The sequence below is a fragment of the Oryctolagus cuniculus genome, chromosome 5, assembly GCF_964237555.1.
Source record: "Oryctolagus cuniculus chromosome 5, mOryCun1.1, whole genome shotgun sequence".
Taxonomy (NCBI): Eukaryota; Metazoa; Chordata; class Mammalia; order Lagomorpha; family Leporidae; genus Oryctolagus; species Oryctolagus cuniculus.
In genome coordinates, this window is record NC_091436.1 from 34,909,616 (window position 1) to 34,927,016 (window position 17,401).

The following is a 17,401-nucleotide window of genomic DNA, read 5'->3' on the forward strand; positions in this document are numbered from 1 at the left end:
TTCGTGGAGGAACGACACAGGACCCTGCGCTGTTCTTTTGTCTGCTCGGCCCTCCCCGGGTTTGCTGCTGGTTCTTCCCGGGCTGGCTTCCCGTCTTTTGCTCCCCGGGCTAATCTGACGGATTCGAACCTAGCTTACGCGTCTCCGCCTCTGGTTTTAGCTTTTCGCCTTTTGCTCCCCGGGCTGACTTGACGAAACCTAGCTTCCGTCTCCGCTTCGGCCTGCCCCCGTGGCTTCATCCTCCCTAACATTTTTCTCTACCCGGTATGTTTCCTAACTTTTCTTCCAACAATATTCCCCTCTCATTTCTCCTGGCTTCTCCCCACAGTCCGTATCCAAGTCTGTTTGTTCTAGCTTTCACTTTCGCTTTTAATCTCCTAGCTTCCCCGCCATAGTCCGCATCCGAGTCTATGTTTCCTCAAGCTTTCACTTTCGCTTTCAATCCTAACTTCTTCTGGCACTTTTTCCATCGGCTTTTCCCTAGGCTCTTCCCTAGTCTCTCTCTCTGGTATTTTCCCACTTCTTCCCGCTTCTTCCCTCCTAGGCTTCCTATCCGAGTCATGGCACCATTATGTCGCTCCCCCTCTTCGTGGAGGAATGACACAGGACCCTGCGCTGTTCTTTTGTCTGCTCGGCCCTCCCCGGGTTTGCTGCTCGGTTCTTCCTGGGTTGGCTACCGACCCTTCCACCTCCGTGGAAGGGTGGTTCCCCCTGCCACTTTCCCCACTTCCGCGGGGGAGCGGCACACCGCCGGCCGGCCGGCTCTCTCGGGGGCTGCTCAGATGTTCCTCAGGTGTTCCTGGTGCATGTTCTCTCTCTCCTCCTTTATAGTCCTCTTCTACCAATCCCAACTCTGCTACCCACACGCCGAGTATGCTGCTCTCCTCCAATCAGGAGCAGGATCAGCTCCTGCAGGTCATCACTCAAGTTGGCGAGAGGCAGCTGCGTAGAAGCTGTTTACTCCTCTCCCAGCGCCATATTGTGGGAGAGCAGATGCATAGAATAAGTCTTAATTCCAGTAACTTAGTCTAGTCGGAGTTGCTCCCCACAGGTAATAAAAAGGTGACTAATAAAATGTGTCACTCTGAAAAGATAAACATGGAAAACTTGGCTAGTGATAAGACAGCTTTTTTTTTTTTAACTTGAGATTGAAGACTGTGAGAAAGACTAAAACACAGTTTAAAAACTAGTACAAATCAGGAGAGTAATTTGATGATAACATAAAAGTAAATGAAAGGGTTTTTTTAAAAAAGAACACACAAGAGTGATAAGAAAGTTTTTTGATAGGAACATAGGTTCTTAACTATTAAAAGACACAACAAAAGAAACAAAAGAGAAATCAAAAAGCAACTTACCTCCCAGAGATACTAATTTAACTGACTTTGGAACCACCCTAATTATTAAAACATTTCCAAGATGTTTCTAGTGGGCAGTCAGTAGAAACCACTGGGCAGAAACATCACAAGTCAATTGAAAGGATGGAATCTCCTTTTTTCTAAGTCCTTAAAATGGGCTATATTTTCCATCAGTTCTGTTTATCAAAGAGAATATCAAGATTTCCACTTGGTTTATCAGACCTTATTCTAAAGTCTGATTCATGCTCTAAACTGCCACAATCTGCCTTCTGCCTCTATACTGCTCACTGCTGAACTGCAGTTAAAACTCCCTCTCTACTAGACCTCTCCAGAGCATAAAGTACTGAGCACCTCTGATACTCAAAATTCTCTCTTGTCACCTTTTCCTCCCATCTCAACTACTTCTCTCTCTGCTTCTTAAATCGAAAGTTCTTGAATGGAGTCCAAAAACAGTCCTGAAAAGCTTCGTAAGATTCTAGATGTTAAGAAGCCCCTTGGTGCAGTGGGTTAATGCCCTGGCCTGAAGCGCTGGCATCCGATATGGATGCCCGTTCTAGTCCCGGCTGCTCCACTTCCAATCCAGCTCTCTACTAAGGCCTGGGATAGCAGAGGAAGATGGCCCAAGTCCTTGGGCCCCTGCACCCATGTGGGAGACCTGGAGGAAGCTCCTGGCTCTGGACTGGTGCAGCTCCGGCCATTGTGGCCATCTAGGAAGTGAACCAGTGGATGGAAGACCTCTCTCTGTAACACTGACTTTCAAATAAATAAATCTTTAAAAAAAAAAAAACCTTCCTTGCTCAATGAGTTGAATTATGAGAAATAACTGTAAAACTTATTCTCAGTTTGTGTGTGCAAACTGTTGAACTCTTTACTTACTATAGAGTTGGTCTTCTGTGCATAAAGTTAATTGAAAATGCGTTTTAACAGAATGGGAGGAGGAAGTGTAGCTAGGGTGAAAGTGGGTGTGGGAGGGCAGGTATGGTGGGAAGAATCACTACATTCCTAAAGCTGTACTTAAGAAATTTGTACTCATTAAATAAAAAGTTCCCAGGGCAGGGGGGGGTGGCAAACCCCTTGAAGTTATATACCCACGAATCTGTATGTGTTCCTGAGTAGGTCATTTTTTCCCCCCACATTCTCAAATGAGTTAAAAATCCTTGCAGGTTATAAACCACTGCCTAAAATTCATTTCCTCTTAAAGTTTTCCAGGTTTCAATTGCTTCTAAGGCTTACTGCTGGCTTACATTAACCCTGACCTATCAGTGATCAGAATCTATCTTCCCAACAATTAGGCCTAATACAATAACTATTAGGCCTATAAATTAAACCAACACATCAAAACAAAAGTCCTTAATTCCATCACAAACATTTGCTCTTTTATTTTAGCAAATGGAGCACCATTAAACAAACTCATCTAAATCAGAAATTTCAGATCACACTTCACCTCTTATTTTTCTTCTTCTATGCCAGCTAGCTTCTAATCCAGCATTTTTTCCAGCACCAAACCAACAGTGTTTTACTTTAGGCTCTGGCCCCTGTCACCAGCTATAGTTCTTAATTGGAATTCTTGCTTTCTTCCAGTAGCCATGATCTAGTCCATCTACCAAAAAGGTAATTATCTTCCTAATCAGAATTATCCTCCTAATAATGCCACATCCCTACTTAAAGAAACATATCTTGGCTCTCTTAGATGGACAAAATAGAATCTTGCTTGGCTTGCAATACAGTGCACTTCCCACCTTCAATCATCTTTTTATAACCTAATCTTCCACTTCCAACACCCTTTAACATTGTCAATCTTATACACCATTCCTCTTGCAACAGAACCTTTCAAGATTTTACTATGCATCCACAATGCCCTTTCCCCATCCTTTAACTAACAAACTGACTCATAACTGCACATTTGCTATGCAACTGATAGGAAACATGCCTTGTGGGTAAACACTGGGAATCTAGGTTACAACAAAACAGTATGACAAGGAATATTTGTGGCAGTTATGCTCCAGTGGGAGAAAGAGCACATAAGCAGGCCAATAACAGAGATAATCAGTGAAAGTGATCTGTGTCGTAAAGGAAGTAAACAAGAAGACAGAAGAGAAAATTTAGGAGGGATGTTCTACGGAAGGTCTTTCAACTTTCCTGGAGCTGGAAAAATTATTTTTTGAAAGATTTATTTATTCAAAAAACAGAGTGAGTGAGTGACAGAGAGCGAGTGTTATCTTCCATCTGAGTCTACTCCCAAATGCCCCCCAAACCAGGTTTGGGCCAGGCTGAAGACAGAAGTCAGGAACTCCATCCAAGTCTCCAAAATGGGAGGCAAGGACTGAAGCACCTGAGTCATCATTGGCTTACCCCTCAGGCACATTAACAGGAAGTCGGATTGGAAGCACAACAGCTGGGACTTGAACCAGCACTCCACTGTGGGATGCCAGCAACATGAGCATCAGCCTAACCAGCTCTGCCACAATGCCAGCCCCTAAAAATTATTCTTAAAATCAGTTTGCAGATCAGAAGGAGCCAGTCATACAAAACACTTGGGAAAACAACACCCCAGCAGAGAGTGCATTAAATGAAAGGTACTAACTATATTACAACCATTTACTGGACGCAGGCACCAGCTCCTTGAAGAAAGCTGCTTATTTATTTTTTTCAGAGGCAAAGAAACAGAACTCCCATCCACTGGTTTACTTTCAAATGCTGGCAAAGCCCGGAGCAGGAATTCAATCTAGGTCTCCCAAATGAGCGGCAGGGACCCAACTACTCAAGCCATCCATCACCTGCTGCCTCTCTGGGTTTTCATTAGCAGGAAGTTAAAGCTGTGGGCAGAGCTAGGACTGGAACCCAGGCATTCCAAAATGGAATGCAGGTGTCCCAATTGGCAGCTGAATCTCTGTGCCAAATGCCTACCACAAAACTGCTTAATCTAAAAGTATGTCTTCAGAACACAGCTCAGTAACTGACACTTGGTGCTAAACTGAAGAAATAACTACCAAGCTAAATGAATAGGAACAACTGAAAGACGTGTGGAGTCAGGGATAAGTGGAAACAGCAGACACATTTTCATTCCAGCAGTAAGAATCCTAATAGCCTCAAACAGCCAAGTTCTCTAGGAGTTTTCTATGATTCCCTTATTTCACCTTCTGGTATGTTCTGCCTAGTACTCTTGCAGCTAACAAGTTATTATTGGTGTTAGCTTAGACCCCAAAATCCTGAAGGGCAACTATAATCCAGGAGCTTTTACAAATACAAAAAAACACAATACATTTCTGATGTAAGAAAGGAATTATTTTAATCAAAACAAATATACAGATTTTCAAAAACTGTTCTCTTCCTGTAAAAGTTGCTCTCTCCTTTATTTCACCTCTAAGGGTTCTAACTCATAATACCATGACAGCTGGACGTCAAAGAATGGATATCCTGTCAGTCATTTTCATGACATAAACCCTTTAAACAGGCATGGATGATAAAAACATTATTCCTTTTATTACTAAATGAGAGTGAAAATACAAGACAAAAACACAGTTTCAGACATTTGAAACTGCAACAATTTTTACAGGCCAAAAACAAAAGCCCAGGAAGAGTAAGAGGCATGCATTCATAATGTACATACAAATTAACTAATTATCCAAGTAGTTTTGCAGTATGCCCTGAAGTAAAAGGTTCAAGATTACTGGCAGCTAAAGTTTTTTTTCTGCTACACTAACCTAAAGACTTACATTAGCAACACACTGCTGAAAAGATAAAGGAATTATTACTCATGTAGTATTTTAATGTATTGAGTAATGTCAGATCCCTTACTTCAGTCCTCTACTTTACCACTACCAAAAGAAGAGTAGAGAACAGAACACCTTTGAGATTAGCACACCAAGTCTGTGCCAAGAGTATCTCATGAATTGGTGACTATGCCTTCAACATGGCTGTGACCACCCTAATCTGGCAACTAGCAAAGTATCTTGGCATGAAGCCAACTCACAATTAAAGGATTGGGCACACACACATAAAAAGTACCTGGAGTTGTCCTGGAAACTCACTGCAACTATAAGTAAGTGAGAGAAAAAAGGCTTTGTGGCTCAACAAAAGTATCTGGCAAATTTATAAAGACACAATGAAAGCGGGTGTTGTGTCAGTGAGTTAAGCCACAGCCTGGAACCCCTGCATCCCACAATGGATTCCAGCCAGCCTCAGCTTCTGATCCAGCTTCCTGCAAGTAGCAGATTATGGCCAAAGTACGTGGGTTCCTACCACTCAGGTGAAAGACCAGATAAAGTTCTTGGCTTCTAAGAAGCCAGGCCCAGCCAATGTTATTATGGGCATTTGGGGGAATGAATTAGTGTGGAAGATTAATCAATCTCTCTCTCTTTTTTTTTTTTTTTAAACACAAAAAAAAAACAAGATGGGATGATTCTTATTTCACTAAAGTTTCAGGTTCACCATCAGTTTTAACTGAGGGTCAAAAGAATGAAGTCCTAAATTTACTGACCATAGTCATAAATCAAATACTCATCTTTATATTAGTACTTTTGGATTACATATTGGTTTTATTATCTTCATATCTGAAGGACAGCAGCATCTGTCCCTGAAAAAGACTGTGGTGGAAAGAACACTAGGGAAGCATTAACAATGTGTTAGATCTTTGTCTCAAAACAGGCATATTTTACTGCAGAAAATAGTACCAACACCTTGGAGAGCTGCTTTCTTAAGATTTTTCCAACATAGTATTCAAAGTATCTAAAATTAAGAGATATATCCCTATATATTTTTGCTTTCATGAAATAGCCATTAACATTTCCTTTCTTATCTCAATATTTTTTAGATCCAGAATCCCTGATAGCAAAAATAATGTTATCTGCATTATATCAATACTAAAACTAGTTGTTCAACTGAATAAATAGTAGCAATGTGGTTTCATTTCTTTAAACAGGAAAACAAAAGGCACACTTCTAAATACAAGCATATTTGCTGATCTCAGTGTGTAGAGGTTAATAAAAACCAATTAAAACAAAGAAGCAAAATAAGTACAACATGGAAGAAATTAAAAACCTTTTTTATCCCTGTACCTTTAAAGCAAAACATACTTTAATTTTTATAAACATATATTTTATAAAAATGTATTTCCACCTAAAAATCTAGGCCTAGGTAGTAGCCACCAAAACAGGATTTAATAGTCTGCAATATATTTTGTTTAAGCAGAACATCTGTTATTCTCTAGCTTCAAATGTCCATACAACTAAGCTAAAACATTCAGACTTAACTTTGAAAAGTTAATTATTTCAATAGCAGCCTAAACAAAGCTATAATTATCAAATTATTTCTTTGATTAGGTAACCTCAATATTAGTTTTTAGCATTATCATAAACGTAATTTTGTAATCCACTAAGTCATTCTTGAGCTATTATTGGAGCAGAGCAGCAATTTCAGCTACTTCTAAAATTACAAGAAGCCTACTATTCAGAGTATGTATCGTGACACAGAAAACTCAAGTTAAATGGCTTGACATGGACAATAACAAGTTTCAAGTTTACCATCAGTTAAGGTCATACAAGTAAAAAATAGTGTCCTTTAAAGGATTAATTCTGCTAAATGAAACCATTGGGGTCTATTTTATTCAGAAGTACCATACAACTAAACAAGCAGTCAAGTCCACAGGGAAACAGCATTTCAATAGCTGCTACACAGTGCCAGCCCGGGCTTTGTAGGCCTTCCTTTTCTAAGAAACAGAGATGTCTCTCTTTACTTTCTCCATCTGCCCTAAGTGATAATCAGATGCCTGTGAGACAATTCAAAATTTAAAAAGTTCTTCTCCCTCCCCAAACCGAACAGTGGAGGTATGCCCAACAGTCAGTCATCACAAAGAAGGGCTTTCAATACTTTGGTAAAAAGCCTCCCAGCGGAAGAAAAAAAAAAAAAAAAAAAAGAAGGCAAAGCATTCAAGGGGTCTAATGGTTCACCCTTCGTTTATGATCTAGTACCACCACCTAGTAATCAGCACCTGCCTTTTTTTTTTTTTTTTTTGCTCTTAAAATTCTAAGCACTTTACACTTAATTCTCACAGCAACCCTAAGAGTAGTGTACTACTATTACCCAAATAGTGCAGACAAAGAAACTGGGGCTTAGGCTAGTGAAAGAAACTGCTCAAAGTCATACTCAAAGCCACAATGCAGAACACAGCCTGTATCTAGAGTCTATACTATGCTTGATTATTTATTTTCATCTACATGAAAGGCAGCAACAGAAATAGAGATTTACATCCACTGGTTCACTCCTATGTCCCCAACAGTCAGGGTTGGGCCAGGCTGAAGCCAGGAGCTTGGAATTCCAGGTTTCCCTCATGGATGGCAGGGGCCCAAGCACTTGAATCATCAACTGCTGCCTCCACAGGTACATTAGCAGGAAGCTGGACTGGAAGCGGAGCAGCTAGGACTCAAACCAGTACTGCCATGTGGGATGCAGGTACCTAAGAAGTGGCTTACCCTTTTGTGCCACATGCCTAGCCACAAAATTCAGAAATGTTATATCAGCCATAATCCCAAGAAAATGTAACTGGTTCTGATCAAAACTATTCTCACAATGCAAATGTTTATAATTTATCAGGAGGAGTAATAATTCTTTTGAACCATTTAGTTAATAGAAACATTTTCTTAAGATATCAGTAGTCACCACCTAATGAGTTAAACACACAGCATGGATCAACGTCTACAGTCACCATTAAAGCACAATTTACTAACAAAATCACCCACATGTCTGGAGAAAACTCTGTCCCTAACACACCATCTGATTTTCAACATCTTTTTTAAAAAGATGAATACTTCTTGGTAAAAGTAACCAGCAGCCAAACTTGAGTGCTACTTTTTTTTTTTTTTTTTAAAGATTTATTTGAAAGGCGGAGTTACAGAGAGAAAGAGGCAGGGAGAGAAAGAAAGCTTCCATCCGCTGGTTCACTCTCCAAATGGCCACAATGGCCAGATCTGGGCCAGACCAAAGCCAGGAGCCTCTTCTGGGTCTCCCATATGGGTTCAGGAGTCCAACCACCTTGGGCACCTTCTGCTGCTTTCCCAGGCTATTAGCAGGGAGCTGGATCAGAAGTGAAGCAGCCAGCGGCTTTACCTGCCATGCCACAATGTCAGCCCCAGTGCTACTTTTTTTGTGAAATAAATAAATAATTTGAGAGGTAGAGAGATGGGGGTGTGGGAGAAAAAGAGAGAACGAAATTGTTTCCATTTGCTGGCTCAGTCCCCAAATGCCCACAAAGGCCAGGATTGGGTCAGGCCAAAGCTGAGAGCTGAGAACTCAATCCCGGTCTCTCACCAGTTATCAAGACTAATAACCTCCTCTCCATTAGCAGGAAGCTGGCCTTAAACAGCGGAAGCAGGACATTCCAATACTGGATGCAGGCACCTCAACTGCTAGGTTAAACCCCCATTCCTTTTTGGTGAAAATTTAACATTTTCGTCCAGCACTGCAGCTCAACAGGCTAATCCTCCACCTGTGGCGCCGGCACCCCGGGTTCTAGTCCCGGCTGGGACACCGGATTCTGTCCCGGTTGCTCCTCTTCCAGTCCAGCTCTCTGCTGTGGTCCGGGAAGGCAGTGGAGGATGGCCCAAGTGCTTGGGCCCTGCACCCACATGGGAGACCAGGAGAAGCACCTGGCTCCTGGCTTCAGATCAGCGCGGCGCACTGGCCACAGCGGCCATTGGGGGTGAACCAACGGAAAAGGAAGACCTTTCTTTCTCTCTCTCACTGTCCACTGTGCCTGTCCAAAAAAAAAAAATTAACATTTTCATTCTGGACTTCCCTGTGAGGGCAGATCTGAATTGCCCCAGAAATCACTTTTTTTTTTTTTTTTTTAAACATTTAATGGGATCCCTAGCAGCATACTTCCCAGGACAATACCACATTCTCAATTTTATTGCCCTTTCCTAAGACCAAATGAGTAGAATTTCTGAGGTGACCTGATTCCTTTCCACTAATGACATACTTACGGAATCCTGCTTTTTCCTAACTGTGCAAACTACACATACTCCATCTCTCCTCCTTACAAAAGGCTGTCCTAATACAAAAATCAAATTTGTCTAGGTGGCCTTAAAATCCCTCAGATATGCATATAGTCTCTTACCTTCCGAAATATCCCAAAGTGACAGTCATGTGATAAGAGCAAATCCTGTACCTACCAGGGCAGTCAGCTTTTACTTTTATTGTTTGCATCAACTGAAACAAAGCACTAACCATCTGTGAGAAATTTTTGCTACTTTCATCTTTCATCCCTACAGGCAGGATAAAAAATTGAAATTTTAAGCATCAAGAGTTAAAGATTTCAAAAAGGTTCTTTCATATTAGGTAAGCATCTTCAGTGAAATAAACATATGTCCTTCTAGTAACACATTTTCAAACATACACATACAGCACAATGCTGACTCAGAGTCCAGATCCTCAAGGCATTTCTAATTTACAGGCATGATGAAATCCACACCCCAATAACAAGTACCAGGCAGTACGTAATAAAGGATCAAAATTCAAATTTGTGTCTCATGCTTTCTTCCCCATGTATGGAATTTCTCTTCTATTTACAAGTTCATAAAAAGCACCTAAATGGGAGGGGGTTAAGCTAATGCTTTCGAAGCCAACATCCCCTATCAGAGTACTGGTTTGAGTCCCAGCTATTCCCCACTTCCAATCCAGCTCCCTGTTAATAAATCCTGCTAATTGAGGATGCAGCAGGATGATGGCTCAAGTGCTTGGGCCCCTGCTATCCATGCAGGAGACCCATATAGTTCTGGGCTTTTGGCTTCAGCCTGGCCCAGCCCTGGCTGTTGCCAGCATCTGGGGAGTGAACCATGAGATGGGAGACTTCTGTTCGTTCTCTCTCTCTTGAGCTTTCTCTTCTCTCTCCACCTTTCAAACACGTGAAAAATAAAAACAAAGCATACACACTTTTAGAACATTTTTCTAAAAAAGCACCTGAAGGGAAATACCTCTTTCATCCAACTTTGCATATCTGATGCGGAATCAGGCATATGAAAGGTATAGCAAGATAGTATAAATTCCAAGAAAACGTTAATTAGTTTACTGTCACAATGCAGCTAAATTTTCAAAGCACTATAGGTTTTGATTCATGGCAAGATTTAACTATACAACTATACATTTTTCTAAAACTGATTTAAATTTTGTTTTTCATGGCAATAATTTCATCACATGACCTATGATGCAATAAAAAGAAACCCATCACCAGCTTATCCTTTATTGCAAAACAGTACTCAGCACCAGATTATACAGTACCTGCTGATTTTAAATAACGTGCCACATCCATAAGAAATAACTTTCTTCAAAAGTATTCAGCTGTATATTTCATAGGCATGTTATACTTTATAGCAAATTCTACATATTTGTGTTCGTCTACATGTGACAATTTTCCATGTGAAGAAAAACTTGCGGAATTCACTTTAGTTTCCTCAAATCTGGCAAAATGTAATTTCAGTCAAATATGCAAATTAAAAACGATCAGAAAAGGTTGATGTTAAGAATCACTGTTTTAGAACAAGAATTATGAAAACCTAAGGTTCAATTAAAAACACACAGCAGGCTCTACGATACATTTACTTTTCAAAAAGTGTGTCTACAATTACAGCATTACCAGCATACTTCTAAAAAACCATTTGGAAAAGTTCAAATATTTTCACATGCCTTATTTTAATACAATCTTGAATCTTGACATAAGGCTGTTAACCTACTGTATTCACAACAGTTACTCAGAATATACCTGACATGACCGCACCAATTCTCCAAATACCAAGGAAGGGATATGAAAGGAAAATCCAACAGACAAAGTAACGTTAATGAAAGGTACACATAGGCCAAGAACATACATTGAAAACTCCCTAAGAAACAGAAATGATACAGCATAAAAAAATCATTTTTGATTGGCCACACAAGTAAGGAGAACTAAGACAAAAGCAAAGGTTGGAGTGCTGGGGCCCAGAGCATGGAAAGCACAAACTGAACCGTTAGTGAAGTCAGAGTCCTACCCAAACTGGGAAGGTACAGAACCAATAGCAATCAAGGTCAGGAGAAGTCAGTGTGACGTGGCCAGGGGGTAAAGGAGTTCACGAAGTCTCATGTGCACATCATGAAAACCCAGGGATCCAAGCACCATGGCCTCACCTGGAGTCATCCCAAGAAGCCCTTCTCAGAAGAACAGCTAAGTGAAAAGATTAAGAAACAGCCCCAGATCGATTAAAGATGGCAACACTGCCCTTTTCTTCTTCGAGTCTTTACAAGGCAATGTAAGTTTACCAATGTACAAACTCTTGCTCTGCATACATATGAAACTCCTTAACAAGAGACAGTGGACCTCAATTCCAGAGTGTCAGTTTGAAATGAAAATGTGTTAAGTTAAAAATTCTGTATTCTGGCTTGATGGACTCAAGAATCAGCCCGACGATCTCGATCTCTTAAAGTCATTAGTTCAGTTTCTAACATCCATTGAAAACAGAGAACAGGACAAGGATGGTACCTTTTAAGAGAAGTCAGACTTAGCAAACAAGGTGGGGGGCACAACTAAATTATTTTCACCTTTAGTCTTCAACTTAAAAATAAAAGAGTTTTGTTCCCATATGCCACAAAGATGGTATTCTGGTAGTTGTCTATCTTACTTTTTCGGGAAGCCACCAGAAAATCTCTTACTGATTTAAGATGGTTTTGGACAGAACAAAACCATTAATGGCTTGTGATAGAACGCTTCATGAAAAAGCACAAAACGATGCCTCCTTAGCTGGACATACCAAACAGTGATTCAATGAGAGAGTGCTAGCAAACTTTCACAGAGGATGGCTGAACCTTCTCCTTCTATTTCTTTCAATTTTCCCCAGGGGTGTCATTGCTTCTTCACACCCACAAAATCACACCAAACTTGTTCTCTGTTCTTGAGTCACATCTGTGAGGCATTGTTCTAACCCCTCAATCCATACAAGCTCACGCCAGCTACTGCCAGTGTCGCTCTGGAACTGCAGGTGACAGATGCAGCCGGAGAGCTCACAGATGTGGACTGGCTGCAGCTCCAGCCTCACAGCCACCAGCTCACTGACACAGCCTGCAGATGCACATCTCGGCACGAGAGATTTAAAAACCGCCATTCCCTATTCGGCTCGCACTTTTAGGGCTCTTACCGGCTATTACTAAGCACTTAGCCCTACTCTCATCTCTACCCACAATTCACGTTCGCCTCCTCGGCTCCAGATCCCTTTTCATCAACCCTAATTCTGGTTAAAAATAACGCTAATAAAATAAAGCGCAGCTGGCTGGCATCGCCGGACCCAGGAACCGACGAAGCCGCTATTTGGGAGCTTTCCCGCCGCTGCAGAGAGGCCGCGGGAAGTTTCCTGGGAAGCAAGGGACCCCCTAACCTCTTTGCAGGGTCCTCCTTCCCCTCGGGGAGGGCTCCACACACACAGACGGGGAAGCTGCCTTCCCCGCCGTTCCCTGCGGTGGCTCGCAAGAAAAACAAACCCCTGCGTTCCGCTCCTACACACCCGGCTGCACAAGGCTCCCCAGCAGGGACGCCCCACCCCCACCCCGTTACCCTAACGAGATGCCCAGAACCCCCCTCCCCGCGTCCTCCGCGGAAATGGACCCGTCTCGCCCACCTCAGCCCCGGTCCGCCGGTCGCCCGCCCCCGCACACCCCACCGCAGCCCTGCCCCAGCGCCGCACACGCCTGCCGGCGCCCCGACGCGGCGCACCCCGCACTCTGGCCGCTCCGCTGCCCGCGTTCCCCCCCGCCCAGGGTCGCCTCCGGGGTTACCGTGGGAAGACGGGACGGCCGTAGAGGACGCGGCGGCAGCGCTGCTGCCGGTTGCGTCGGACGCGGAGGAGAAGCTGGAGGACAAGGATGATGATGAGGCGGGCACGCTCCCCAGTCTCCATGGAACTCCCGCCCCGGTCTGTTGCTAGGAGCCCCCGAGGCTCAGGCTCCGTCTTTCGTGCTTTGTTGTTCCGGGTACGGCGCGGCCGCTGCTTCCCGGCGACAATAAATAGACCAGACGCGGGAGAGCATCGAGATGGCGCGCGTCGGCTAGAGCGCCGCCAGACAGGGCGCTCCTGGGTTCCTCGCTAGCCGCTCATTTCCGGCTCTCGCTGCTCCCGTCACTTTCCCCCTCCCTTGCCCTTACTCTTCCTTCCTCTTTCCTGGTCCGCCGCAGGCGGGCCCTTCCCGCCCGCTGGTATGGCGAGGCGAGCGAGAGACGGGCGGGTCAAAGGGCATTGGGCTAGACTTTTTTTCGAGAAATACTTGAGAAGGTTGTGGAAAAAAAAAAAACAAAAAACAAAAAACTACGTATCCCTTGTATATTTTTATAAACATGTATACGTAATGTCTGGTGTACGGGATGCTATAAATGGAGTTTTTAAGAACTAGACCTTAGAACTTTCTCATTAACCCATCCAATTTATACAAAAGGTCCTCCTGTAACTGGTAACGATATTCCTTAACGGCTAAACGAGACATTTTCTGTCGGGGGGGGGGGGGGACCTGCTTCGCTCCCCAAAGTAGACGCGCTCATTTACGATGTGGCCATGGGTCTCCTGGAGAGGAGCTGGACTCCTGCCTCTCGGAGCCAGAGGAGGGCAGAGGGGCAGACGAACGCAAAGGGCAGGGACTCGCGTCGCTTCGGTCGCCCGTCCCTGCCTTATCCCTTACTCAGCCTGGGTTGGCCGTCAGGACTCTCCCTCGAGGGGGCCGGGAGTGCTTACGGAGGCTCCTGCGCCCGGCAGCCGGATCCAGGGACCCGGCGGAGGTGGAGCGGGCGGCCGCAGCCAGGACCCGGGCGCCGGGCAGAAGCGGCAGCGCAGGCCCACCCGAGCGGGAGGGCGCTCACATGGAAGCCGGGCGTCCGGGGCCTGAGACCCCCTCCGAGACTCTGCGCCCGAGGTGGCCGGGGGCCCCGAAGGCACACACTCGCCAGTTGGAACCGCCGCGCCGGAGTGTGTGCCCTCGGGGCCCCTCGCGGGTGGTGGCTTGAGCGGCACGGCCCGCGGGAATCGGAGTCGCTCGCTTAACGGCCTCAGCAGCGCCGCGCGCAGCCCGCCGCGCCCTCCGGACTTCGGGCTCCGGCCGGCGCGAGCCGGTGCTCCGGAGCTCACCTGCGATCCAGGCATCTCGCCCCGGTGGAGGCCAAGGGAAGGTTTTATAATTAGAAGGCCACGCACGGAGCGAGTTTGTAGATATCTGGTGTCTGATTCGAGGGTGAAAAATGAAAATGCCACTGTTCATTTGAAAGACAAGGGACAGGCTGGATTCCAGAGGATGGGGAGCCTACAGCCATTTGAGCATTTCACTATGTGCCGTCTCCAAAGATGCCTCTTGATCTTTTGCTTGCCTCCGGAGAGTTCAGAAACATGTTTGAGCATTTGGTCCTAGGATGTGGGCTGACGAAATTCATTTTAGTTTCTGTACTAGCTTAATACTAATTACAAACATAACATGTGACAGGTGTAGTGCAGGAAACAAGACGTGAGTTAGACATGTCTGAATTAGTGACGAGAGGGCTTTTGGGAGGTAACATTTCAGCTGATTTCTAATGGGGCTGGGAGCGGGAGAGAGCTACACAGTGTGTTCTGGTCTGAAGGAACAGGACGTGCAGAGCGCATGGTGAACTGGGGTGTTCTGGGGCTTCCTGGAGCACAGCAAGGCAAAGAGGCAAGGTGAAGTTGGAGGGAAATGAAGACGTTGAATCTTCAGTGCCTTATACACCATAGAGGTTTAGATTTTCTTCAAAGTTCTGGGGAAAGTGAGACAAACTGAAGAATAATACGGTCAGATTGACCAAGGAAATGACTCAGGGAATGCCCTTGTCCAGGGCATTTCAGCTGCCACTGCTGAAAAGTCAATGTTACAGCAACAGTGTAATTTTACAGCAGCTCTCTTTCAAGGGGACCAGCAAGGTGCCTGGAACCAACCTGGTCAATTCCTTTGGTCTCCCTTCTGTCATGGATCAGTCAACAGTTTGCCTCTCTATGCTAGTTCTACACAATGGAATTGCAAACATCATTCTGTGTGAATATTGCATGGACATACTGTATGTTCACATGCTAACATATTATCCCATACACCATTCCTCCCGACCCAGGAATTCACTTCAGGGTGGAAGAAATGAAACAATGAGATAAAAAGTCCATGGGCTTCACGGCTCTTACAATGTGCCCCATTATTCAGGTGCTAAGCGGGAGACAATGCATTGTAAGTTAAATATGCAGTCTGTGTTCTGTATTGAGGCTCTTGATTTATGGGAAATTGTAATTGTCTGACCCCACCTGACTTAATCAAGGTGGGGCATGAACAATAAGGAGGCCATCCATCCTGGGCTGGAAAAATAGTAAGCTTTGTTAGTTAGATCAGCGCTACTGAGAAAATGATATACAGACCAAAGCCAGTCTGTGAGTCGTGCTGGTCAGCCATGAAATAAGTATGGAACCTGAAAGGAACATCTAGAAACTTTTAGTAATTTGACATCAGAGTGACATCTACTCATGCAGTTTTGTACTCAGAAAGCATTTGTCTGCTTTGTGTGGGTAACTAAAAACATCAACACAAAAATGGATCCTTTACCACAGGGGTTTTCAGAGACACTGATAGATTAATTATTATGCCTAACAGGGCTCCATCATTAGAAGACCTGGCCAAAAAAATAATAATAACACATGAAGCTATTGAAATGTGTTGACTACTTATCTTCTCCTTTAGTGCCGTAAGAGAGGCAAACTGAAGTTCCACGTGGCCTTTCTAACTGCGACTGGCAGGAGTGGGGTTACACAGTGTTGTTAAAGAGGAGCCCTTTCTGTCAGTGAAGTAGTTCTCTTGTGCTGGGTAAGGATCAGATAATACCTACTCTGCCATTTGAAATACTGAAGTTTTCACCTCGCACAACATGCACTACAAATGTGGAGACACAGGAGAACAATCTAGTCAGGGATGCCTCATTGCTCAGGACTCATCTCAAATATCTCCTACCATGTCCCCTCACCCAGTAGATAATTCCGTTTAGTATGCCAGTTGAGCGGTGCATAACTTAGGGGATAGAATTTGACCCTATATCCTGGCTTCATAACCCCAGCCTGTTCTCTGCACCCCCTCAGACAGAGTGTGACCAAAGCCATTGAACTAAGGTCTAGGGAGAATCACAGAGTTGCCAGGCAAGTTTCCAAGAGATAGAAAGAGGAAGGGCAGGGTCCATATTCAAAGCTCATGTCTCAGTGAGGTTTCTGATAACAAGTGAATGGATTTCCCCAAATGACATTGACTGACAGCCAAGTAAAGGTTTAATATTTTGCCAGAATGTCTTCAGCTCAGTGGAAGGTAGCTACTTGTCATGCTATCTCAAAAGCAGTGACTGAAGCTTCAGGCCTGATAAAATGATGAATTAAGTTTCTAGGACAGTTTTAGGAGATTCCTTCTCACTATACATCTAAGGCAGGATCTTTGAGACAAGGGCAATCTTAGCACTTTGATTGACTAACCAAAGATTGTGATGGAAAGGTGAAGTCCTTACTCCTGTTACTTTAGTTCAACAAGATGTGCTATAGGCTCACAACCATTGTGCATTGCTTTGCGTTTTTTGCCTTTGGATGTTAGCTTTTGTTATTCCATTCTCCCTTCCTTTCTCATATATTTGTAAATTTAGGGTGAATTCACTGGTCACCATTTAGCCATATCTGGACCTAATTAAGATTGACAACACTCACAGATCCTGAATTTGGGATTGAATTCAGTAGGTAGATATGACTGAGTTCTTTTCCTCCCACGGGAGGAAAGAGTGGGCAATTTTCAGGTGCGTATGGAATAGTTCATTTACTTTAAGAAGAGCATAGATATGGGAAAGACTCTGTCTTGGGGTGTGTGTGTGTGTGTGTGTGTATGTGTGTGTCTATGTGTGTGATCATGCATGATGCTCTGAGCAGTCAAAAGCTGATGTAATAGGAAACAGTTCTGTTTTGTTAGCCCAGAACTCCTCTCTTCTTTGGAAAAAAAGTGCTCTTTCTCGTTATTTTGCAGAATCACTT

At 44.0% G+C, this 17,401-nt stretch overlaps 1 protein-coding gene across 11 annotated transcripts in view; it reads right to left on the reverse strand.

The window, feature by feature from the left end:
• TBPL1 (TATA-box binding protein like 1) overlaps window positions 1-14,630 on the reverse strand; it is a 38,612-nt gene extending 23,982 nt beyond the window's left edge. For 2 of the 11 annotated variants that reach the window (XM_070073541.1, XM_008263540.3), the window contains exon 1: window positions 14,043-14,238. Coding sequence is in view for 3 of the 11 variants with exons in the window: in XM_051854310.2 (XP_051710270.2) it covers window positions 10,675-10,807; window positions 13,149-13,222; window positions 14,096-14,500 (612 nt within the window). In the remaining 8 variants the exon portion in view is untranslated. Of the gene's footprint in view, window positions 1-10,628; window positions 10,808-13,148; window positions 13,861-14,042 lie in introns of those variants that run through there. The other 9 variants (XM_051854310.2, XM_070073538.1, XM_002714832.4 and 6 more) reach the window with 9 other exon arrangements.
• Window positions 14,631-17,401: the final 2,771 nt, after the last annotated feature.